The sequence below is a fragment of the Apodemus sylvaticus genome, chromosome 2 (genome assembly GCF_947179515.1).
Source record: "Apodemus sylvaticus chromosome 2, mApoSyl1.1, whole genome shotgun sequence".
Taxonomy (NCBI): Eukaryota; Metazoa; Chordata; class Mammalia; order Rodentia; family Muridae; genus Apodemus; species Apodemus sylvaticus.
This window is the reverse complement of record NC_067473.1, coordinates 19,663,447-19,691,240: the sequence shown is the minus strand read 5'-3', so window position 1 is coordinate 19,691,240 and position 27,794 is coordinate 19,663,447. Positions and strand designations below refer to the sequence as shown.

Sequence of the window (27,794 nt, the reverse complement as noted above, 5' to 3'; positions counted from 1 at the left end):
CATTGAGGGACATCTGGGTTCTTTCCAGCTTCTGGCTATTATAAATAAGGCTGCCATGAACATAGTGGAACATGTGTCTTTATTGCATGCCAGGGAATCCTTTGGGTATAAGCCCAGGAGAGGTATAGCAGGGTCCTCCGGAAGTGTCATGTCCAGTTTTCTGAGGAACCACCAGACTGATTTTCAGAGTAGTTGTAACATCTTTCAATCCCACCAGCAGTGGAGGAGTGTTCCTCTTTCTCCACATCCTCGCCAACACCTGCTGTCTCCTGAGTTTTTAAACCTTAGCCATTCTGACTGGTGTGAGGTGAAATCTCAGGGTTGTTTTGATTTGCATTTCCCTAATGATTAATGATGTTGAATATTTCTTAAGGTGCCTCTCAGCCATCTGAAGTTCTTCAGGTGAAAATTTTTTGTTTAGCTCTGTTCCCCATTTTTTTTCATAGGGTTATTTGGTTCTCTGGGGTCTAACTTCTTGAGCTCTTTGTATATATTGGATATTAGCCCTCTGTCGGATGTAGGGTTGGTGAAGATCCTTTCCTAATTTGTTGGTTGCCGATTTGTCCTTTTGACGGTGTCCTTTGCCTCCAGGGCAGGCTTCTGATCCACTCATATGCTCCACTCCAGGATTCACTGGAGCCCAGCAATCCTAGATACCATGAGAGAGTCTATAAACAGACTAAGTATTTGATGTAGAGAGAGACAGCATCTGTAGAGGGAGCCTGGGACACTTGAAGTAAAGTCCCCTACGGCACTGTGGGAGACTGTTCCACCTGGTATACTTGAAGCAGACAGAGCCTTGGCTGCTGCAGGGACCTGGAGTCTGAACAGAGTCGTCACATCCTACTGGAAGCTGCAGACACAGAAGTTCTCCCTCCCTGGGGCATCAGACACAAAGGCTGCTGCTTGCTGCATGCTGGCCGCAGGCTGTGCAGATGAACCTTGCAGTTGCCTGTGGCATCCATGAATAGGTGGGTATTTCTTCTAAAGATGGCTGATCTGATGGTCCCAGGGCCAGGCGTCATCGAGTGAGATGCTGATGTTCTGAAAAGACCCTCTGCCTGAAGAGCACTTAGTCCTAAATGACATCTTTTATCATGTAGGCTATCTCTGTAGACCATATCACAGAGCAGGATCCCGAGACCAGACCACCGCTGACCTACCATGATAGCCATGGGTACCAGAAGCTTTTACATAAAATCTGCCTGGGTTTGGTGTCCTACTCTTCTTCCCTGTTCCCATCCCCCACGTTCTATGACCAGTGCCACAGGAGAGGCTACGGGCCAATTGCTGAGCCACCCGCCCATTGCTTCAGTAAAACTCCCAAGTGTTCCTTCTCTGTTTCTACTTAACTGCTTCAAAGCTAAGCTCTCACACAGAATGCACAACCAATGCAACAGCCAGACAAGCTGTGTCTGTGTGTATAGTCAACATGGAATCCTGCAAAAGGATGGCAGTTGACGCAGTTAAAAGAAAATGGCTCTAAGGTATTTTACATGTCAGGGTGTTTTGAAAGGTGGCACATTCTAGCCTGGAAGTCGATTCTCTTTCATTTATTCATTCATTCACTCATTCATTCATTTGGTTAGCTTCCTATTCCAAGCTTTCCCTGGCTGTTGGCCTAGAATTTTATTGTCATGTGTTCTTCCTTTCTCCTCTCCTGACTTGGAGACCTTTTGAGGAGAACTGTAACACTTGCTGGGTGCTGGGACTCTGGTGGGACAGCTGCTATAGCTCCCTTCTGTCAGGTCTCCCTTGCCTAGTCGCTGGATTGGTCTGAGCTCAGCTCAGCTCACTACTGGCTGTACAGAACACAGAAAGGTAACTGAGGCATGGTATACCTTCCAGACGCTCTGGGGCCATGCTTTGAGCGACATGCAGCCTGCTGGTTTTATCTGAGTGAAATACTGTACAGGGAATAAAAACTGTTGTCTTAACAAAATAAACAAGCTAGAAGAGCTCTTCCTGTTCCTGCAGAGGATCTGAGTTAGGTTCCCAGCTCTACTCTCACTCTCCCAAGTCAAGTGGCTCACAACTGCTTGTAGCTCCAGTTGTCACCCTCAGACCTCCCTCAGCCTGTACACCCAGGTAACACACATAAACACACACAGGCATATACGCATAACAAACAAAACAACTAACAGATCTTTAAAAAGGAAAACACAATTCTCAGTTCCTTAACTGAGGGCTGGGAGATAGCTCAGCAGTAATAAGTGCTTGCGGCACAGGCTGAGGACCCACATCAATACAGTGATGTGAGATCACATGAATACAGCGTTCAAGTGAGAGATCCGGGCTCCGTGTAGAAGGTGAGAAGTGACTGAGGAAGATACCTGACTTCAAGCCCTACTCCTCTGAGCACATCTGCATATAATACACATACACACAAACACACAATACAACACATGCATACTCACACATATATACAGTTATACACACATATATACATACTGACAGACATATACATACATACACATATACATATATACATATACACATGTACACATTCTCACATACTCCTACAGACATGTACACACACATACACAAACATATAGGCATATGCACATTCACACATACACACATACACACAAATACACACTCAAACATACTCTCACACATGTATGTACATACACACATATACACATGCCCACACACATACACACTCACATGCATATATACATGTATACAAACACATACACATACTCACATACCTACACATACTCACATACAAGTACTCATTTATTTTTACCAAATAATAGGAGAAAGCAGATCTCCCATTCCATTAAGTCAAACAGAGATTCCAAATCAAAAGAAATTCTTCTTCAGTTGTCTGATACTGCTACTGAAAGTTTTAGGTTCCCACAAAGAGCTTCTCTGTAACAAATTACTGCAGTGTGGAGATGGCTTTTACCAGGTCTGCCCAGACGTGGTTCTAAATTGGGAGAATGGAAAATCGACGTGGGCCACATACACTGACTATCTAATTATAAACCCATAAATTATAACTATTTCTAGGAAACTACCACATGATAGCATCATGTTATAAATAATAAAATTTCAATGTGCTGCACTTCATGAAGTGTTTAGAATAAAAGATATAAATTACTTGAAACCTTATGCTTTATTGGGTATTTGATAATGAACAAGATGATAAAGACATGGAGCAAAAGAAAACTTATTAGCCATCCCTAAAATAGGGGAAGAAAACAATTTCTGTTATTTTTCTTATGAAAGAATAAAACAAAAGGGGAGAGGAAGGGAGGAGAGGGAGGGAAGGGGAGAGGAGGGAGGGGAGGGGAGCAGGCACCGTGTCACTCTCCCATAAGCTTTTAACTTTAAGAGGTACAGGCAGGAAGGTCAGTAGCTCATGACCATTCTTGGCTACATAGGAAGTTTGAGGTCAACCTTGTTTTCGAGATCCTGTTTCAATAAAACAAAAATAAACAAATAACGGGAAACATTAATAAAACTATTGTAACTGTGAGAATCTGAAGTAATAAGGGAGATGAAATTTGCTTTTTTTCCTTCTGCCTTTCCCCTGTATTTATTTCACTTTACCTTTACCTCCATTTTATCATTCTTCCGACTACTACTCCTTTGTAGAAGGGAAGATGAAGAGGTTCTTTCTAGCAGCCAAGTGCAGGTTCCCTTGCAGCATCTCCCTTCCTTCCTGCATGCTGAGTCCTAAAACATTCAAGCCCTGCCTCCCCTCCCTGAAGGACTGTGGAGTCACCTGGGACAGAGCAAGGCACAGTGTTGTCTTGCTAAGGGGAGGAAGAACTCCTCAGTATCAATGGGGAAAGGCAAGTAGGCATTCGAGGTTGTGCTGGATTTTGAAAGATGCTGAGCATGAAAGAAAGGTGCTTTTTATTTTAAACTGTCCCAGGGGCCTGAGCTGATCATGCATCTTCCTGGAGATATTATCCTTTAAAATGAAGGAGGGAGGTGAGTCAGCACCTCCTGGCTTCCTGGTCAAAGATTACCAACATTTTCACTCCCTTTAAATACCAGGCCAACATCTAAAGAGCCAATATCTTGTAGACGGCACTTACCATAAAGGAATAAAATTTAAATGAACAAATATATGATAAGAACATTTAGAATGCTAAACATAAAAATGTTAAACAATTGAATGTTACTTCTAAAGGTGTAGATAGTTTATGAGTCAAATAAAGAGCCTGAGTAATCTAATATACTCAGTCCTAGGATGCTGCTAGAATGTGGCTTAGGAGCATACTATAGCTGAGCTCACTGGAGCACGCCTGATATATCTGCAATCAGGGGATAAGGAGAGGGGCTCTCTTAAGCTCAGAAGTTTAAGACTATACATCTAGACAAAACAAAAATAGGAGATGGAGAACAAGAAGAGTACAGTTTACACAGTTGGATGCTGGATGTTTACAAAAAAAATAGAAAGAACAAAAGAAAATGTATTTAATAGGTTGGTTAAACTTTAAACTCATTGAGCCACACAAAGAATGATAGGGAAGGTTTGTGGTAGTTTTTCTTGTTTTGTTTTTATGAGACAAAGGCTTACTAAGTAGCCCATGCTAGCACATAACTTGCTATGTACACTAGGCTAGCCATAAATTTGTAGTAACCTTCCTGCCTCTGCCTTTTGAGTGCTAGAATTACAGGTATAGATCACTGAGTCTGTTGTGGAAAAATATCAGTAAAAGGAAATCATGAAGATAAGAGGAGAAATTATTGGAAAATAAACAATAGTGAAGAAAATAAAGTTTTTTTTAAAATACACTAAACTAATATGCGTCATCAACAAAAGAATAAAGAATAAATACAGCCAGCCAAAACTGGAAGAGTAGAAACAGAGATTCAGAAAAGCAGATGTCAGGAGCACAGGGAGATCTGAGGAAGATGTGAGAGACGGAGCTCGGGGGAAACACATGTTACATGCACAAAGTGCTGGCTTCCATCCCACTGCCTTCCTACACATAACCCACACATACCACGACATATCCCGTAGAACATACATGCATCACATATATATCACACACATGTACCACATAACCCATGTGTCATACATATAAATGCATACACATAACACATATACTATACACACACACACACACACGGGGGGGGGGGAGAAACAAATGCAGTAAAACACTAATATGTTAAATCTCACATAGGTTTCTTTTATAAATATCTGATATAATTTTGATATGTGTGAAATACCTTAAAATTACAGAAATTTCATCCCAAGCCAATTCAATTGGTTATAATTTGTAGGCTGGAATTTAAAACTGACAAAAAAGTGTCTCTAAAATCTGAGCATGAGCCAGCCTTGGGAAAGAAGGTGAACTTCCAGAGGTGAGCATATGGCTCCCAAACTGATCCTGTTCACATCCTGTTCACTGATCCGTAGGCATCCTTAGGGCAGGAAAAATAACAGATTCAGCCAGCTCTCTCGAAAATGGACTCTTGCATCCGCACTGTTGGAGGTCGGAAGAGACCACACTTCCAGCACACGGGCACTTCAGTCCTTCTGCCTCGTCCCACGGACATGGACGAGCATGCGTTCGAAGGATGCATATTAAGTGAAATGTTGCACACCCTGTCAGCAAAGCAAAGGGAAGGGCCACGGCTGACCTGCTGCCTGCGTCATGAGCAGTTTGGAAACGGGCAGTTAAAATGGTCAAAACCACCACAGACGTGCTCGGACATCCTCTATGTGCTGCTACTTGGCCTCGCCCCTGAGCCCGCACTGACATTTACAGCACTCTTTCCACAGCCAAAGCGTTGATTGCCTCTCTTCCTCCTTTCTTAGCAGACAATAAGAATGATGCCCACGCAGGCATTGGTAGATTGTCTGAGGCCTCAGATCTTAACCGGTACAATCAGAGGCTAAGGTTCCTGCAGCAAGGGCTAACAGTGTTCCCAGTGCCTGAGTGTTTCTGCTTCCAACCTGCAGATCTGCCTTGAGGTCTCATCTGCTAACATTACTGAGGACATTTGTCAATTTTTACTTTGTGAGAAAGATAGCATGTCTTCAAAAATAGACCTTATCCAAAGCACTTCTACGATGTGGAATACCTTGGAATCATCGATTTAGCACTCAGCATTCCAGAGACAGATGCAGACATGTTTCCTGAGATAAAGAGGGCTAGAAGAGTAAGAGACGTGTGGATCCATGTGCATCCCTCCTCCACCTGCTCCTCCCTCCTGCTCTTCCCAGTCCTCCTGGTCCTCCCTCCTGTTCCTCCCTCTCTATTCTCACTGCCCACCCTTCTGCTTTCTTTCCATTCACACCTTACGATATCCTGCATCAAGGTCTCAGGGGCCTCAGAACATGCTAATTGTACTGCCAGAGAACATTCTGCTCCCATCTCAACTGCCAAATATTTATTATTCAAACCTTGAATGTAGCATCATTTCATGAAGAACGTCTTGGAGCTGATGCACAGCTCAATGGTAGAGGATTCGCCTATCACGCTCAGGAAAGGTCCTGTACACAGTTTCAGTACTGAAGAATTAACATATCTTCTCTGACCCACCAGTCTTGATGAATGATCAAGTCTACCTGCATCTAAGCTGTTTCTCATTGCACTGATGCAAAAATCCTATTAAAAAAAATCAGTAGGACAACTGATAAATTACTATCCAAAATGCCTACAAACATTCAAAGTGTTCAATACCTAGGGTGTTGATTCTCTGGTTTTTACTATGTGTTTTTATTTTATAATAATATTGGAAAGCAAGAATTTAATAATGAACAGGAACGTAACTATATCTCAGAATGACATCAAGAAAATTGTGTGTGGGGGGTGTGATGTTGCAAGCTAGCTAAAGTAATTCCCTGTTTGATTGTAATTACTCTAACAACAGTGCACTCTGATACAAAAAGAAGCAGGGTGTGATGGCGCACGCCTTTAATCCCAGCACTTGGGAAGCAGAGGCAGGTGGATTTCTGAGTTCGAGGCCAGCCTGGTCTACAGACTGAGTTCCAGGACAGCCCAAGATATACAGAGAAACCCTGTCTCAAAAAAAAAAAAAAAAACCCAAACAACCAAACCAAAACAAACAAACAAACAAAAAAACAAGATAAAACAAAAAACAAAAAGAAATTGCCAAGAATAGACTGGAAGACACTTCATAATGAAAAGAATGGTTTCAGAATTAAAATAGAAAAGCTTCTTCTGCTACATTAGATCTATATACAAAACACAATTAGTTGATGTTACTTTGATTATGTGTGTGTGTGTGTGTGTGTGTGTGTGTGTGAGAGAGAGAGAGAGAGAGAGAGAGAGAGAGAGAGAGAGATGAAAATGTCTTTTAGGTCCTATAGATAAGATCTTGAATATTAATTAACAAATGAAATAATTCTTTGGGCAAAGAGAAACTTTACTCTAGAAAGAATAAAAGAGAGACTTCCTACTAAAGAGCTTCTGTGCAAAGCTGGGGACAGAACTCACGCTGAGAGCAGCTGTCACTTCATTCTCTGGCACTGCACTACCTGACCTGCACCACCTGGCAATGGGCCAATATATTTTCTTTAGGGTACAGAGTTAAGACGACTCGTGGTCTTTAAAACTCCATTAGGGCATCTGATGCATTATGCATGATGATGGACACACAGCTACCTTGCTTTAGTCCAAAGGAAAAGGAAATTTACTTAAACCCCAAAGAATTCTTTTTCCTATAACTCAAGGAGAATCAAATGGTGAAACGAGAGGCCTTCCTGGACCACACTGGCTACACTGGGGTAGAGGAGCATATGTTTGCATAAGCCTGCCAGAGAGGAAGCACACAGGCCACCAAGCCCACAGAGGAGAAGCGAAACACACAGATGCTTGTTAGTAGACAAGGACAGTCAGCTCACTGACCTGAATAGCTAATGCATGTGTGAGGGAGGACCAAACATTTTCTCCATCCGCTTATTAGATTTGTGCAGCTCCTTTGTGTGTTGAAAAGGCGGGAGGGGGTGGGGGAGGCGGGTGGACATTTTAAAGCACTTTGGCAAGGATGTAATCAAATCTCTTCAAGTTTCTGGCAGGATGATGATATGTTTCAGCCTCATTAGTCTTGCTCATAAAATTTCACATTCTCTCCAGATGCAGATAAATGTATATGTAGGCATAAGATGGGTTTGAGACCCGAGCATGTGTTTCCCATGTGCACGGCAGCAACGTATTTCAGACATGATGGCTTGGAAGATGCTATGCTCCCCTGTCATGAACAATGCACAATTTAACTTCTATAGAGAACAAAGTAGGCCTAAAAATAGACGCACGAACAAATGGTTGAGAATATAGGGCATCCTTTGCAGAAACTTGGTCTTTGGAAGAATGGAAATTTCCTTTAGAGAATAATTGAGACTCATCTGAGCCAATTACATCTCCACATTACAACTTACTAAATACAACTGTCAAAGGAGATGTTATTGAAGTACTGGAGTCAAAAAAATTACATTTTAATTCCTCTGCTATTACTGTTTCCAGAGAGCCTTGGACTTTGGTGGCTAAAAGCACAAATCCTAGTACCAGACTTCTTGACTCCAAATTCTTAGGCCAGTATGTTCAACTCTGTGTTCAGTTTCTTCACATGCAAATTGAAGATAACAAAGACTACTTAATGCATAGGCAAAGCCTGCCCGCTAGTGTCAGGTGCATAGCGCACGCTTGCACTACTCCCCCTACAGTGAGTTCTCTCAGTATTCCTCAGCCCAGTTGCTAGTGTTAGTGCCAGGTCATCACATATCTTAGGTCAATATTAAGACAATAGGAACTCTGTAGTAGTGACATCAGCATTATAATAAGTATTAATTTCTAAAATACATAATTTGGGGAATGGAAAACAAGAAAATAGTCTTTTTGTTTTCCTGGCAAGCCCTCGATGACCAGGAACCCACTATGTAGATCAGGCTGGCCCAAACTCACAGAGAGCCACCTGCACCTGCTGGGATTAAAGGGGTACGCCATTATACTGCCCCAACCATCAGACAACACCATTGAGAACAAGTGTTTCATTTACTGAAGAAAACATGCTAACAGTAGTCTCTCTGGGGGAGCACAGTGGGTTTATAGAAGGCAGGGAAAGCCATCAACTGTCCCAAGCAATAGCAATAAATAACTGGACTCATACTTTCCCCTAAAACACGACTTAGTCTGAAGCCTGAGTTAGTAGAAAGCCAATTAAAGTGCACTCTTTCTATAGGACACGACTATATGGTAAATTATGAGCCAAAAAATTCAGTGCCCACTGATCACCGAAACTGTTTAGTCCAGCTATATGTTTGTTGAGGATTTTAAAATACCTTTGGAAAATAGCATGGTTCTTGCACTAGTAGCAGAGAAAACTGAGTTTTCCTTTGGACTCCGTTCAGTCGTTCAAACAACAGTGCTTTAAAAATGAGTGTCAGGTCAAGCCCACAGGACCCAAAGGACAAGGCTTCCAGGACTGGCCCTATTTGCCATTGCCAGTGTTTCTAAATAAAAAGATACTAGAATTGAACCCCTTTGCCACCTACCATGAAGTTCAATTCAATTGTTTATTTATTAAATGGTCATAGATTAAACCTACTTTACATTTGTCATGTACAAAGTCTACATCTCATTCTTATAGAATCATTTTATCTTATATACACACACGAAAGCATACACACACACACACACACACACACACACACAATGCTAGGTGTACTGACGCATGTTTGCAATCCCAGCACTGGGGAGGAGGAGATGAAGATTAACCAGAGTAGACATTTAATACCAACCTCAGGTACATACTGAGTTCAAGGCCAGTCAGGGTCACATGAGCCTCAGTTTCAAAAATTGAAAATAATAATAATGATAATTTTCTTCCTATGAGCCAAGTGCAGTTGCTCGTGCTTGTAATCCCATCACTTGGGAAGCATGAGTAGTGGACTCCTAACGACTCCTGATAGCCACCTAGGCCACATTGTGAGGTCCGGGCTACCTTGAGCTACACAGTGAAGCCTTGTTCTGATAAAGCAGACAGGGGTATGAGAGCAGAGCAGATGGGGAGTTGGGGAGGGATAACTAATAATAAGAATTTTTTAAAGCCACATGGAAGCTTACTATCTCATAACCTCTTGAATGCATGTGCATTCAGACAAATGACTTTAATTAAACTTACCCCACACAGGGGATAATGCAGCTCCCAGAAGCTAAGGATCACCAAATGAAAAGCCCAGGGTCAGGGGTGGGCTACTCTCTTTAAGCTATTGACCAGAGCTGTCCCACACACTGCCAAAACAATACAGGCAGGCCATTGCTTCTGTCTCTGGTTTCCCACCAGAACTTGATGGGAAGACCCGATTGCTGAAGTTACCACATACTTTGGTCATAGTATATAGAGAAATAAAGTTGGTACTAACTAGAAGACTTTGTTTTTCTGATGGCTAGATTTCAGAAAACCAGAATGTGGCCGCCATCTTTGCTCCTGTGACTGAGCAGCCAGATGCAGAGAGATACACAGAGGTCGCTTGGGACACAGCCCACCAGGGCCCCACCTGCACTCAGGAGCTGGGCGGTGCCTCCACAGGCATGTGTGCACCTAGTCTGCTAGAGGATATCTGCTTTGCAGGGATTAGAGATGAGGCCACCAACTTCACTTCTGGAACTGAGCAGGATAAACAGGCTAAGAAAGAAATTAGGGAAATGGCCCCCTTCACAATAGCCACAAACAATATAAAGTATCTTAGGGTGACTCTAACCAAACAAGTGAAAGATCTGCATGACAATAACTTCAAGTCTCTGAAGAAAGAAATCGAAGAAGACCTCAAAAAATGGAAAAAACTTCCATGCTTGTAGATTGACAGGATTAATATAGTAAAAATGGCCATTTTGCCAAAAGCAATCTACAGATTCCATGCAATCCCCATCAAAATGCCAACTCAATTCTTCATTGAGTTAGAAAGCGCAATTCTCAAGTTCATCTGTAATAACAAAAAAAAAAAAAAAGGAGAGCTAAAACTATTCTCAACAGTAAAAGAACTTCTGGGGGAATCAGTATCCCAGATCTCAAGCAGTACTACAGAGCAATAGTGTTAAAAACTGCATGGTATTGGTACAGGAACAGGCAAGTAGATCAATGGAATAAAATTGAAGACCCAGAAATGAACCCACACACCTATGGTCACTTGATTTTTGACAAAGGAGCTAAAACCATCCAGTGGAAAAAAGATAGCCTTTTCAACAAATGGTGCTGGTTCAATTGGAGGTCAGCATACAGAAGAATCCAAATTGATCCATTCTTATCTCCATGTACTAAGCTCAAGTCCAAGTGGATTGAGGACCTCCACATAAAACCAGACACACTGAAACTAATAGAAAAGTGGGAAAGACCCTTGAGGACATGGGAACAGGGAAAAATTTCCTTAACAGAACTTATGCTCTAAGATCAAGAATTGACAAATGAGACCTCATAAAATTACAAAGTTTCTGTAAGGCAAAGGACACTGTCAATAGGACAAAACAGCAACCAACAAATTGGGAAAATATCTTTACCAACCCTACATCCAATAGAGAGCTAATATTCAATATATACAAAGAACTCAAGAAGTTAGACCCAGAGAGCCAAATAACCCTATTAAAAATGGGGTATAGAGCTAAACAAAGAATTTTCACCTGAGGAATATGAAATGACTGAGAAGCACCTAAACAAATGTTCAACATGCTAAGTCATCAGGGAAATGCCAATTAAAACAACCCTGAGATTTCACCTCACACCAGTCAGAATGGCAAAGATCAAAAACTCAGGAGACAGCAGGTATTAGTGAGGATGTGGAGAAAGAGGAACACTCCTCCACTGCTGGTGGGAGTGCAAGCTGGTACAACCACTCTGGAAATCAGTCTGGAGGTTCCTCAGAAAACTAGGCATGATACTACCAGAGGACCCTGTTATACCACTCCTGGGCATATACCCAGAGGATTCCCCAGCATGCAATAAGGACACATGCTCCTCTGTGTTCATAGCAGTCATATTTATAATAGCCAGAAGCTGGGACGAACCCAGCTGTCCCTCAATGGAGAAATGGATACAGAAAATGTGGTATATTTACACTATGGAATACTGCTCAGCTATTAAAAACAATGAGTTCATGAAATTCTTAGGCAAATGGGTGGAATTGGAGCATGTCATCCTAAGTGAAGTAACCCAATCACAAAAGAACACACATGGGATGCAGTCAATGATAAGTAGATATTAGCCCAGAAGCTCTGAATACCCAAGACACAATTCACATATCAAATGATGCCCAAGAAAAAGGAAGGAGAGACCCCTCCTCCTGGAAAGGCTCGATGCAGCAGTGTAGAGGAATACCAGAACAGGGAAGCAGGAAGGGGTTGACTGGGGAACAGGGGGAGAAAAGAGGGCTTATGGGACTTTTGGGGGAGGGGAACAAAGAAAGGGAAATCATTTGAAATGTAAATAAAGAATATATCTAATTTTAAAAAAAGGAAAACTAGAATGTGCCTATCTTAAATAGAAAACAATGTTCATTTACATATCTTTTTGTTTCTCAGTTTGGAAAAAACCACAGATTTAATGACAGTGACACTTGCCCAGTCACTAGTCTGGGCACAATGATAATCTGAAGATTTTCTATTCTGAATTCAGGTGGGGCTCGTGGCTATACATGTCATGACTTGAATCTCCCACTCCTGAATGTGACTTTTGTCCCGCAGTAAAGGTTCTGCTCTCAGAATTCAAGCTCAGTACTAAGAGTTTTTAACCCAAATCTTCCAGTAAGTACAGCATAAAAATGTCACTACAGATTCCAATACATGGTAGCTACACTTGCTAGCATATTCCTACCATGGCTTCATTAATTATTTGAAATCATTTTATACACTTTGCACACATATACTTTGTTAAAGAATTTATGCTCCGGGGCGAGGACATAGGTCAGTACAGAGAGCATTACCAAGGACTGGGGATCTTTGGTTGGCAGTCCCTACCAGCCAGCCTTAAAAATGCACATCTCTGAATTCCTTCCACTTGGATGGCCGCCTCCCTATATCCACACAGCGCAGGATTTAAATTTAAGCTTAAGTAACAGCTTCTATAAATAGATCCATTTTTTTTAAATTCCTTTCTAAAGTCATCTCCCCATCCCATATGACTCAGTGACTCTTAAGGTAACTAAGTATTACCCAAGAGTCTGGAAAAACTACTGCAATTAGAATTCTAGACAAGAAAACATATGTCTCAAATATAAGATAAAGTTGTAAGTAAGAGAGGCACCTTGGAAAAGGAAGGCTGTTGCTGTGTTCTTTAAGAGAAAGAGAGAGACAGAGACAGAGAGAATCAAAATAGAAAATGGTTTAGTAAGCCAGGGATGAAGGCACACACAACAGCAAGATGTATCAGGAAAACTGTGCTCAAGGCCAGCCTGAGCTACATAGTAAAGCCTGTAAAAAAGAGATCAGAGCAGAAAAGGAAGAAGAGGGTGGGGAAGGGAGAACGGGCAAGGGAGGGGAGGGTTGAAGAGAACAGTCAGGCCAAGAGCATCTGGCATTACATCTCAAAGGCAGCTTTCAAAATCGAAGATACACTAAAAAACTACTTGAGAAAAAGATGTCTGCTTACAATAGACACAATGGTGAGGACGCCTCTACATTAACACATGCAGCAAAAGCCACTTTACACCAGAGTCCAGTGTTTCTTTCCTACTTAATGGCTTACTTACTGTTCTTGACCAGGATTCTGAAGGATTAAAGCAGTTTTGAGAAGCAATCAGGAAACACAACGTCTAAGACAAGCAAACTCCTGTGTTCATCTTTTGTGCTGTAACAAATTTATTTCTAAGATGCACTGACTGTTTAATACCTAAGTTTCTACTTCCTGGGGTCAAAAAGAAGTAATTCAAGTATTTTTTCTTGTACTATTCAATTATATGAGACAATCTTGGTAAAATTCGAGTTGCATCTGAAAGGATATATGAATTAATGATCCTGTCACTGCATTTAAAAAGTAGAAATAATAAGAAAATGAAACAATGACATTTTTTATCCAAATTCTATCATTAATGAAAGCTGGTTGTATTTGGCTTAAGGAAGATGTCTACAACACCGCATCTTTTTTTTTTTTTTCACAAACAAACACCTTAAGATACAATGTCCACAACGCTATTCGTTTAGCACATGGGAAACTTTTTTATTGCTGGAAGGTTGGGAACTGTGTTTCTTGGAAAGGAATCTAGAAAAGGACATAAGAAAAACCTGAAGTGCAGTGGAGAGCATGGCCAGGCTTCCATTGGTGCTGCTCAGGTTTATGGGAAATACAAAGTTAGGAAAATCCCTGTTGTCCTAACATTCACCAAATTTGGTTTTTCTGAATGATTTCTCACAATTGTCCTTACAGTATCTTTTTTCCTGTCACTTGTTCATTAAAGAAAAAATAATTAGGGTAAGATTTCAAGGAAGAAAGAAATGAGCTAGAAATCTGATTTAGGGAAATGAATGCTAAAGGAATTTAGTAATGCCGGCACCTTCAGGAAGATCTTACTATACCAAAGAGGAGATATTTAGTGATGGGACAGCAAGATGGCTCTATGGATAAAGTTAATTGCTGCCAAGACTGATTATCTGAGTTCAGTTCCCAAGACCACAGAGGGTGGAGTGAGAGAACAGAGCCCTTCCTACAAGTCATCTTGTACCTCCAGTGCACTCAGAAATGGGGATGTGCACGCACACACACATACCACAACACACACACACATACCACAATACATACACACAAACACACACACACAGGGAGAGAGAGAGAGAGAGAGAGAGAGAGAGAGAGAGAGAGAGAGAGAGAATAAAGGAAGCTCTCACAGCACTCTAGCACTATGGAGGGAAAGATGGATGTAGAAATGTAGAAAGCCTTAGACAGTCTCTTTGTTTCTGTTTCCAGAAACAAGGGCTATTTGAGTTTGCCTTAACATATGTTGTTTTTTTTAATTGGATATTTTATTTATTTACATTTCAAATGTTATCCATGTTCCTGATCCCTCCCACAACCCCCATCCCATCCTCTTCCTCCTGTTTCTCTGACGGTTCCCCCACCCACCTCCCCGCCCTCGCAGTCCCCTACACTGGGGCATCAAGCCTTCACAGGACCAAGGGCCTCTCTTTCCACTGATGCCCGACAAGGCCATCCTCTGCTACATATGTGACCAGTGCCCTGAGTCCCTCCACCTTTACTCTTTGGTTGTATAAATTACAATACATTTCCTCAGAGTAAAAGGCTCCTCTGGTGTCACATAAGCACTCTGCTGTTGAGTACTTTCTCCTGACACCTGCTCCCTCCCCATCACACAGCACTTCATCCGTCTCCTTACACATTCCAGACTTTAACCTTGACCCACACTGCTTTGTATTCCTCTTCATCTTTTTCCTGCCACTGAGAACCCAATGAAGACTCTGAAGCTATAATTTCTAGTAAGAATCAAATGCACCCCATTCAGTGACTAGCAGCCAGGTAGTTGCCAGCCAAAGTCAGTACAAGTTCTACATGCCTCAAGAATTGAGAATTCTTACACAAACACAAGCAGGAATAATTATATTTACAAATAACTAGTGCTACTGAAAATAGACACTCATTGGCTATTGCTTTTGCTATTATCATCAGAGATAAAAGAATTGAACAAAAATACCATCAGAACTAAAGATACAAGTGAACGACCATTCTACCTACCTATCACATTAGTGGCGGACAGCAACGCTGACTTGGCCCCTTAACCCTGAGGAACTCTATCCCCTCAGCCACTGGTACATGAAAATGTTTCTCCACCCCACACTTACTATTCAAACACATGTGCTAGAGCTATTTTCCCACGATGCTCATGTAGGCAAAATGAGGCAGGGACTGACAATTTGGAAAAACTACCCCAAGCTGAGAGGAAACCTACAGGGTCTTTGGGTAAATTACTACTTTAGCTTGTGGATTAAAGACAATAAGGTTATTGTTATTAGAAACCTCCGAAATCAATTATGAAAGCTCACGAAAAGGACTGATAAAATCCATTTCAGCTTTTCATAGACCTCCTAACTTATGCACTACAGCCTACGTGATAAACAAACCGGTAGAAGGTTTGACCATGACGTTAGATAATCTCGGCTCAAGCTGCAGCTATGAACCTCTCTGTAAAGTAGGATGACAGCGTTACTGATGATCAGAGATCACTGTGGGGGTGGAACACAAATAGGTATGTGTATGACCACACCATTATCATCAATAAAAGTTACTTACTATCATTATGAGTATTAGAATGTTGTGCCTATGTAACTGGAAATTTCAACTACGCATAATACCAACAGATTCATTTCAGTCTTAAGAGTACTCCCTCAAACAAACAAACAAACAAAAAACAGAAACAACAATAACAAAACTCTGTAACTTAAAACTAGCAAACACTGTGGTTTGGAATGTGCTGTCACTGTTGGTCGCTTCCATTTTCCTCTCTCCCAAATCCAAAGTTGCCATTCTCCACACTCACAGTTGGAAACTTCCCTCCCAGTATATCCTAATTCATAAATGCGGTCAATTCTTTGGTGCCAGCTATGGTGGCTCACGCCAGTAATTTGAGCTCTTAGAAGGCTGAGGCAGAATGACTGGTGTGCACCTGAGGTCAGCGGGACTACAGAATGTCTTCCTCTCAAAAAACAAAACTATGAAAAAAAATGCATACATCTACGTCTTCATACGAACTAACATTGGACGAGCTGGGAAGTTCATCCTAATGCTGTCTGTCACTTTGTAAGTCGTCTTGGACGGAATTCAAAACGTCATTCACTCATACTCGTAACCCTTATAAAAAGGAGATAATACGTGTCTCCAAGGAACATTTATATTGATTATGAAGCAGAGAACATTATATCTCTGACAAATGCCAGCTGTCATTATTTATAAGGGAAACAATTTAATTGGAACACAGGTGTAGACATAAAGAAATTCAATAAGTTCATATGAAACACAAAAATCTATACTCTAAACTCAGGGTTACATTTAGAATTTCATTTTATAGTTATTGTAGGGGGTAGTCTATGTGCCTCGGTGTGTACGAGTGTACACACACACACACACACACACACACGCATGCATGCTGTGCGGGTAACAGCCAGAGGCTGATCTGAGGGTCTTCTTAATCACATTTTTCTTCTCTTTTGAGAAGGAGTCTGAGACTCGATGAATATGCAGTGGAACAATTCAGTTACACTCAGCCAGCCACCAGCCCCAGAAATCAACTCATCCCCCCAGTGATGGACTACAGGTGCGTGCCTCCAGCCTGGCTTTTCCCCTAGGTTCTGGGGATCAGAACTCCAGCCCTCATGCTTGTGATGGTAGCTATTTTACTGACTGAGCCATCTCCCCCAATCCTGGAATGTAGTTTTTAACTTAATTAATTAATTAATTAATGTTAAAGATGAAAATTTTGTATTATTAAAAGAATAAAAAATATATCTCTTTTGTACATAAGGATATTTTATAGACTTGGAGGGAGAAGGTATAAAAATAGCTATAACAGAACTTTAAAATCAGAGTTGTGTGGGATAAAACTACATTCAATGAAACCTAAAAGGTCCTAAAGGCAAAATCAACTGTTCTGTTAAAGATAATCATCAAGGTAGAGTTTACTTGCTCTAATGTAAAATTATAGTTAACATTAAATCTAGATAGTGAGAAACTGTATAAGATAAACAATTTCATTTCTCCAACAAGTAAATTATAAAGAGCAAAAAGATAAAATAAATCTGAGACACTTTAAACGCAAATAGACAAAACTAAACTAAATAGACAGAAGCTTTGGCGATGGAACCGCAAGTGGCAGCGCTAAGAGGGCGGGCTCGCCAGTGAGGGTGTGGTCTGGGGGGGGCGGGTTCAACAGTGAGCATGGGGGGGGGCAGATTCACCAATGACGGTGGTCGAGGAGGGCGGGCTCACCAGTGAGGGTGTGGTCTCAGGAGACTAGGAGGGGGCGGAGCGAGGGCATGGGTGGGGGCGGGGTCTGGGGTAGCAGGGCAAACCAACAAGTGGGCTTGCTGACCAGGCTCTACAGCTCGAATTGGAAGTTATATGGTGACTCATCAGTCCTTACCTGGCTTTATGTGCGTCCCTGTCTCTGAGTTACACATTTTAATATTTTTATTAAAATTAAAAATTGCAGTTTTAAAGATTCACCAAATCAGCAATTACATAGAATGTACTTCTCTCTGCGCAGTCATGTTCATACCCCAAATCGAATGCACTTCCCTTGATTTTACACGTGATTGTTGTAAGACAACTGAGCAGAGCCCTTTAAGAGGCTGACTTGTAGGCATTCACTGAGTCAGGTACAGTTTTCATTTAAGGAGCACAGCTCAACTGGTGGAATGCACAGCTTCCAGGTCCCAAACTCAGCGTTTAAAAAGGCTGCCCAGAAAGGAAGGAAAATTCACTTACTTTCTTTTCCACGACCTTGCCTCCTTGTTCAATATGTCTCTCTACGTAACCAGAGGACAGCAACTCGCTACAACAACAAAAGAGAAACTGCAGTTAGAGGATCCTGTGGCAGAAGACAACTCAGTAACGGAGGTTGCCAAGCGTGCTCCAGGCCCTGGGTTTGACCCCCAGTGCTTGGAGTTGGGGTGGGGCGTGGGTTAGCCTTGAACATATATCACATTTGAAAACTTGATCAAGTTCACACATATCTCCTTTAATAATTCTTTAATTCAGATTTTTAACAAAATCAACATTTTACAGACAGGAAGGAAGGAGGGCAAGCATATGCCAGACAGCCAGTGCTTCTACAAAGATAGGGGCTGAACTGCTCCACCACCTGTTATCCCACTGAGAAACACAGCCGATTCCCGCCCAGCACTGGGTCTAGGAAACTACAGAAACACAATTACTCTTTCAAAATAGTTTAGTCTTAAGTGGTGTGTTGTGTGTGTGTGTGTGTGTGTGTGTGTGTGTGTGTGTGTGTGTGTGTGCTGTTTAGTTTTGTTTTTTCTACAGCTTTCCATCAAAAAAATTTAATTTACATCTTACCTTTTTTTGTTTTGTTTTTTTCTTTTGTTTTTTTCTTTTTTTTTATTCGATATATTTGTTATTTACATTTCAAATGATTTCCCCTTTTCTAGACCCCTACTCCCTGAAACTCCCATCAGCCCCCTTCCCTCCCCCTGTTTTCCCACCCAACCCTTCCCACTTCCCTGTTCTGGTTTTGCCCTATACTGCTTCACTGAGTCTTTCCAGAACAAGGGCCTACATCAGATAGAGGGCTAATATCCAATATATATATAAAGAACTCAAGAAGTTAGACTCCAGAAAACCAAATAACCCTATTTAAAAATGGAGTACAGAGTTAAACAAAGAATTTTCACCTGAAGAACTTCGGATGGCAGAGAAGCATCTTAAAAAATGCTCAACTTCATTAGTCATTAGGGAAATGCAAATCAAAACAACCCTGAGATGTCACCTTACACCAGTCAGAATGGCTAAGATTAAAAATTCAGGAGACAGCAGATGTTGGTGAGGATGTGGAGAAAGAGGAACACTCCTCCACTGCTGGTGGGGTTGCAAATTGGTACAACCACTCTGGAAATCAGTCTGGCAGTTCCTCCGAAAACTGGGCACCTCACTTCCAGAAGATCCTGCTATACCACTCCTGGGCATATACCCAGAGTATTCCCCACCATGTAATAAGGATACATGCTCCACTATGTTCATAGCAGCCCTATTTATAATTGCCAGAAGCTGGAAAGAACTCAGATATCCCTCAACAGAAGAGTGGATGCAAAAAATGTGGTATAGCTACACAATGGAGTACTATTCAGCCATTAGAAACAATGAATTCATGAAATTCTTAGGCAAATGGATGGAGCTGGAAAACATCATACTAAGTGAGGTAACCCAGACTCAAAAGATGAATCATGGTATGCACTCACGTCTTACCATTTTTATGTATCATATATTTTTTTTCTCACAAATTATTAGTCTATTACACACAGAAAATGAAAGAGCGAAGAAAATAAGAACAAACAGGAAATGGACTGGCAAAATGCCTCAATGGGTAAAGACACTGACTGACCAGCCTGACAACCTAACTTGGGTCCTGGCATTCACATAGTGGAAGTAGATAACTGACTCTCCCAAGTTGTCCTTGACCTCCACGTACACACTGATGCACAAGCACTACACACACACACACACACACACACACACACACACACACACACACACTTAAAAACAAGAAATGAAAAGCAAAACATCGTAACATTTTGAAGCTGTTTTTTCTTAAAGACTTCATATGATTGGATGTTCCTACAATTAGTTATCTATTTGTTTAGTTCAGTTTATGTGGATTGGTGCTTCACCTCCATGTATGTCTGTGTACTACATGCATACAGTGCCCATGGAGGCCAGAAGAGAATGTAAGATCCCACGAAACTCAATTGTAGCCCGAAATGCGGGTGCTGTGAATTGGATCCAGTCTTTTGTGAAAGCATCCCGTGTTCTTATCTGCTGAGCCATCTTGCATAAGGGAACCTACTACTATAGAAGCTTTCTAAAATGCATACCAGTATGAAATGAATTTAGACGAGAGTTAAATACAATGGGAGTAGAGAATGACCCAAATGGACACCATACGCTACCAAAAAAATCCCCAGGACCGAGAATGTGTTCTATCCTTTCAGTCATTGTCAAAGGGGTTCTCGGTGTTGGGAGTTTGTATGTAAAAACATCACAGGCTATTACCAATGCTATTGGTTACTCTCCACAACCTGTTGCTGAAGACACCACATATGTGTCATTGGAGAGAGGAAAATTGAGCTTAGAATCTACTAGAAGCTTCATTTCTACTGACTAGCATGTGTAGTGCTGGAGGGAATTTACACATGCTACCAAATGGGGAAACAAGTACTGTGCCCACTCCCTGGATTACACTTTCCTGTTAGCTTTATGGGAAATCTCACTAAAGTGTGCTAGGTTCTATGTTGGAGATTGTAGAAAAGCCTATAAAGTTAAGTAAACTATAAAGATATTTGTCATCTTATTAGAAACTTCAGGAATATAAGTGAATTTTCAGTGAACAATGAACACTCTTAAATGAATAAACTTGAGCTGCTGGTGGGGTTGCAAATTGGTAAAACCACTCTGGAAATCAGTCTGGCAGTTCCTCAGAAAACTGGGCACCTCACTTCTAGAAGATCCTGCTATACCACTCCTGGGCATATACCCAGAGGATTCTCTAGCATGTAATAAGGATACATGCTCCACTATGTTCATAGCAGCCCTATTTATAATAGCCAGAAGCTGCAAAGAACCCAGGTATCCCTCAACAGAAGAATGGATGCAAAAAATGTGGTATATACACAATGGAGTACTATTCAGCCATTAGAAACAATGAATTCATGAAATTCTTAGGCAAATGTATGGAGCTGGAGAACATCATACTAAGTGAGGTAACCCAGTCTCAAAAGATCAGTCATGGTATGCACTCACTAATAAGTGGATATTAACCTAGAAAACTGGAATGCCCAAAACATAACCCACACATCAAATGAGGTACAAGAACAGAGGAGTGGCCCCTTGTTCTGGAAAGACTCAGTGTAGCAGTATAGGGCAAAACCAGAACAGGGAAGTGAGAAGGGGTGGGTGGGAGAACAGGGGGAGGGAAGGTGGCTTATGGGACTTTCGGGGGGTGGGGGGCCAGAAAAGAGGAAATCATTTGAAATGTAAATAAAAAATATATCGAATAAAAAAAGAAAACATCTAATAAAAAAAGAAAAAAATATATATAGAAAAACATTTGAGATACATCAAGTATGGATGGGTAGGTAGTGGGGAAATTGTGTTAAATGGAGGCAGAATTCACAGAATGAAGATTATCTGTGGACTTACCTAATAGCTGAAAGAGTAAGCATTGCATAGACAACTACAAACGGTAGTCCTTCTCCTTTTGAGGTCTGCATAATCTCACGTATAATCGACAACAAGGAAGGCAGATGCAGCAGTGAGAGAAACAGCCATGGAATACTGTACACATCAGAGTGAGCTGTGGGCCCTCTCCTCAGCTTACGTCATATTCTGAGAACACTAAACTGGCTGTCTCTCTGGCCTCTCACTGAGTGCCTAAATTGATTCATCTTCAGCTTAAGGGTTAATTTGATTTGTGGAATTCTGTTCCTACCTCGGATACAGCTTTAGCCGGAGTCTTCCACTGGCCACACCAAAGTTGGTACGTGTGGTAGCTGAGCATCATTGATGATACTTGGGCACTTTCTTTTGTAAAAATTTATTGTTGTTGCTTTATGTATATGGGTGTTTTGCCTATGTCTGTGTCCTATGTATGCCAGGTGCTGGGAGAGGCCCACAGAAGGCCACAGAGCCCCTGGAGCTGGAGTTACAGATGGCTGTGAGCCATGCCGTGGGTGCTGGGGACTGAATCAAGGTCCTCTGGAAGAGCAGCCAGTGCTCTTAACTGGCTGAGCCATCTCTCCAACCCCTAGAGAATTGTCAGCTTTCTGCTCTGCCATCAATCAGTGTAATGGCTGGCCTGTCTTCTTAATTGGCTTCTCTAATGGCCCAAAGGTAGCTGCTGCAATTTCTAAGAACAAATATATCCCAAGACTTAATGGAAGGAAGGAAGGAAGGAAGGAAGGAAGGAAGGAAGGAAGGAAGGAAGGAAGGAAGGAAGGAAGGAAGGAAGGAAGGAAGGGAAAAGTCAGGCAAGCATGTATGCATACAGACGGCAGGTAAGCACACTATGTATGCATGCAGACAGCAGTAAACACACTATGTATGCATGCAGACGGCAGGTAAACACGCTATGTATGCATGCAGACGGCAGGTAAACATGCTATGTATGCATGCAGACAGCAGGTAAACACGCTATGTATGCATGCAGATGGCAGGTAAACACGCTATGTATGCATGCAGACGGCAGGTAAACATGCTATGTATGCATGCAGACGGCAGGTAAGCACGCTGTGCATGCATGCAGACGGCAGGTAAGCACGCTGACGGTCTACACTTCTTTAAAAGGTAAGCACGCTTTACAGCACTCATAGCTTTCACCTTCTCATATGTCCTTTTCTAGAATTAAGTTACCTGTGACCACCCAAACCAATCCTTTGTCAAGCCTTTCCAATCAAGCATCCACAGCTACATTATCACTAAATGTCAGTTTAATGAAGGTTCTCCATCCAGGAGCAGCATGAGCACTCAGAGTTGAGTCGGATGAAGGGAAGAACAGTAGAAAGAATGACAGTTGAATAGACAACCAACAGTCGTCTTTTTACTTCTTTAAGGTATATCAAATATTTCACACATTTCCAAGTGTTTCTGACAAAATGACGTTGGTGTCTGCCTCAGACAAAACAGGGGATTACAACGATATCCACACCACACTTGCCTAACTCAACATGTATTATAATCAGGATAGGCGCTAGCCAGGATTCTGCAGAACGCTCTCCTGTGGCTTTGGTACACATCTCACCTGAAAGTGGAAAAGAAACACTCTCACACAGAGGCCATGTTTAATTAGACCAGCCAGCCAACTGCCTGCTCTCTGAAATCTGAACTAGTGAATTATGAGAAGAGGAGGGAGGAAGCCATGGCACTGACAAAGGAAATCAAAGCTGCAAGGCAGAAAGGAGCAAAGGAGAGACACCGAATGGCAGACACAGAATGCAAGCCCCAAATCTCTGCAGGAAAAGTTCTCCGAGCCAGACCCGGTCAGCACTGGCACTGTGTCTGCGTGTCATATTCCCATCATTGCCACTAGACTGAGATTTAAAATGATCTTCAGAAAAACAGGCTTTAGAAAAACAACAGTCGTAGCAGCCATCACAGTGATCTTAATTCCTTAAAAACAAATTTGAAGCCTTCTGAGTTTTCAAATGTCTAGGGAATATTTTCACTTGAATTATAAAATCTAAGCTATAAGACAGTGTGAATCACAGCAAGACTAATTACAGCGAAGAAAAATCCTCTGCTCAGGAATTACGCAGCCTTTCCAATCAAGCATCCATAGCTTTCACTGCTTGAAAAGGCTCCGTGTAATTTATGCCAGAAACAGTTCATGCAGTTCTGTTTTTGTTTGCTTGTAGTATTGTGAAAGTATGCTAAGTATTGTTATTTTTAATGATAAAACCTTCTGTTTAAAATATCTCTGTTCCTTCTATTAAAATGTAAAATAATACCACCACCAAGAGAGTCTAAGTACATTTTCATGAAGTATCATGAAAGAGGAATCTTGGAGCTGGAGAGTTAACACAGCAGTTAAGACTGGCTGCCCTTCAGGATCAGGGTTTAATTCCCAACACCACGTGGTGGCTTACAACTATCTCTAATTGCAGTTCCAGGCAATCTGACACCCTCACACCAATGCACATAAAAATAAAATTAAACAAATAATATATATTAATTATATATTATATATTATATTTATATATTATTTTTATATATTTTATATTATGCATAATTATATATTAAAAAGTAGGAGTGAGTTCTGAGCTCTACTCCTCTTTTCATTTATATATTATAATAAACCTAGAAGAGTTAAACAAATACAACAATGTAAGTACTTGCAGTCCTACCACAGAGCATGATGATACATATCTGTAATCTAGGCATCCAAGAAGCTGAAGCAAAAGGATTGCTGCAAGTTTGAAACCAGTCTGGGCTATAAAGCAAAACCTTCTCTCAAAAATCTGAACAATAACACACACTTTCTGTCAAAACAATGATGTTGCTTTGTTTCCCGGGAAACTATCATGAATCAGAAGTAGCTTGTATAATACAAAAAATTGTGTGGGGGAAGTAAGTATTTGATTTACAAGCTATATAACTTGGTTAAAATTTTTAATCTTTATAAGTATAATCCGTCCATATTTAAAATGGATATTATAAATTTGATGGGATAGCAAGCCTGCCTCTAAGTGGTTTCACATGACTTTGATAATCATGATTCCAATTAATCCACTACCTCTTCACTAATTTGTATTTTCAATTATTTTCTCTAGAATTCCCAGTTGAAATGTTTTGATTTCTTTTTTTCTTTTTAGATTTATTTAATTTATAGGAGGGTTTTGCCTTTATATAAAGGCATGTACCACATGCCTGCCAGGTGCCCATGAGATCAGAATACAGTATAGAATCACTGGGATGATTGTGAGCCACCATATGGTGCTAGCAATTAAACCTAAGACCTCTGCAAGAACAAGGCTGGACCTACTGCGCCCCTTATCACGATAATCACCTACTGCTACATACTCTAAACTTTCTCATGCCCCCTTTCTCTTGTACTGTGTTGTACTTTTGCAATGGCTCAATCAAACTTCAACCAGTTAAACTTAACTCCTCTACAAGTCGGAACCTTGTTGCTCAACACAGTATCAGAGTGACCTTAGGTTGCATTATGAGTACAGATACCTACTGGTCCCTCAGCATAGCACACGATACTCAGGAGTCCTTTATGTTTGTAAACATTCACTTTACTGTGAGAAGATCTTTCCAGATTTCTCTCCCCTCAGACATTCAAAATACTGGTGGTGACTCGCAAGTGACCTCATGTTTCCAATCTACTTACAGCCTTGTTTGTAGACAGTGTTCACTAGAATTCAAACATATGGCTCTCCTAAGCAACAACCAACTATATATTCAAAATATGTCCCTGTAATAGCTTTATGATAACAAAAACAGCAGACACAACCTTGTCCACGTTATCATATTAACCAAACCAACCATGGGAGAATTCAGATTCTTCCGCTTTGAAGTGCTATGCTAAGGACACACTGCTTCCAATATTCTCACTGACGTTGTCCAAGAAACAAATGAACTAACGGACTTGGCCACCATTTTCCAAGAAACAACCTCAGGGCAACTACCAAGCCTAAGGCACCATCCCTAAAATGTGTCCTTGGGGCTAAGATTAAGTCAAGGATAAGAAGATTGGGTGCTAAACACCCCAGAAAGACTTTAGGCTGCTTCTTCAAGACCATATATCAATAGAAAAGCCTTCCCAAGACTCACAAGGAACTTGATTACTCCCCTAAACAAGAAAGTTTTTAGGGATTCCCCACTCAGTGAGAGAGATCAAACCCAGGCCTTCTTACCTTCAAATCAAGGACTGACCCATAACATCCCCAGTCCTTTAGAATGAACAACAATATGAACCAACCAGACCTCCCAGAGCTCCCAGGGACTAAATCACTAACCAAAGAGTGCACATGGAGGGACCCATGGCTCCAGCCACATATGCAGTAGAGGATGGTCTTGTCAGACATCAATGGAAGGAGAGGCCCTTAGTCCTGTGAAGGCTTGATGCCCCAGTGTAGGGGAATGCCAGGGCAGGGAGGCAGGAGTGGGTGGGTAGATAGGAGAGCACCCTCATAGAAGCAGGGGGAGGTGGGATGGATTAGGGCGTTTCCGGAGGGGAAACCAGGAAAGGGGATAACATTTGAAATGTAAATAAAGAAGATATCTAATCTAAAACAAAAGAATCTTGAAAGTATGAATCTCAGCCTTCCGGTTTCCTTCTGAGCCCCTAAGCTGACTCTGTGTGTGCCACAGCTCTCCATACCCAAATCCCACTGGGAGAGAGCTGATCTCCCAAGAGTGCTGACATACCTGAGAGCACAGGTAAGACCACCATTTCTGTTCAAATTCATGGCCCAAGAGGAACCCATCCAGAGCCATTAGGACGCAGGAACTAAGGAACAGCTGGGGACAGGATGCTCCTGGTTTCCTTCAGCACCTGGAGCTGACCCTGTGCCACAGCTCTCCATACCCAAATTCCTCCCAGAGAGAACCGGTTTCCCAGGTGTACTGACACACAGACTTGCAGGAGGGACCAGCCACAGTCAGAGGCAGCAAGACCAGCTAACACCAGAGATAACCAGATGGTGAGAGGCAAGGGCAAGAACATAAGCAACAGAAAGGCTACTTGGCATCATCAGAACCCAGTTCTCCCATCACAGCAATCCCTGGATACCCCAACACACCGGAAAATCAAGACTCTGATTTAAAGTCACATCTCAGGATGATGATAGAGACTTTAAGAAGGACATAAATAACTCCCTCAAAGAAATACAGGAGACATCCTTCTTGGCCTTTTGGCTAAGATCATGTGTAAAGAAATACTAGAGAAAGTAGGAATCATAGGATCATATGAATAAGAATGTTATTAAGAATCTTGAAGGCAAGTCTCACAGAGCCTAAGTTGCAGGGGGCTATCTCAAAAAGATTTTTTTTCTTTTTTTTATTTAATATATTCTTTCTTTTTTTAATTTTCTATATTCTTTGTTTACATTCCGAATGCTTTCCCCTTTCCCGGTTCCCCCTCCCCATCGGTATCATAATAAGTTTTGATTAGTAGGGTAAATTCAAATAAGATCCACATGACAGTCACGATATTAAAAATAGTATTACTAGAATACTAGCTGGAATCAAAACCAGGCTTTTTAAGCATTTTATAGTCAGAAATTGCGCCTAGAAATATATATGCAAGCTACCCTCCTGGCAGTAGGCAAACAGACACCCTGTTGGTCATGTTGTTCTTACATCAGCCACAGGCAAAGCAGATGGCAGTCCTACATTTATCCTAGCTTGATGCCTGGCTTGGTGGCCAAAGCTCTTCCATCCCTAGGACTCATAAAAGTCAAGTCAAATCCCAAGTGGCACAGGAAAAGATAGAGACTTGTGGTTTGCTATGCCACACAGTGCTGGTAGGGAAACACAGTGAGTTGGTCCTGGTGACAGGGGTGTGGGTGAGTCTGCCCAAGGACATGGGTGTGAGAGAGCTGACTCCCAAAATCAGGAAAGCTGCTCACAGGGTCAGG

General features: G+C 41.5%; 1 protein-coding gene across 2 annotated transcripts in view; it reads right to left on the bottom strand.

The window, feature by feature from the left end:
- Adam22 (ADAM metallopeptidase domain 22) overlaps positions 1 to 27,794 on the bottom strand; it is a 226,204-nt gene that overhangs the window by 100,435 nt on the left and 97,975 nt on the right. For both annotated transcript variants that reach the window (XM_052173159.1, XM_052173158.1), the window contains exon 4: positions 18,409 to 18,475. In XM_052173159.1, coding sequence (XP_052029119.1) covers positions 18,409 to 18,475 — 67 coding nt within the window. The remainder of the gene's footprint in view (positions 1 to 18,408; positions 18,476 to 27,794) is intronic.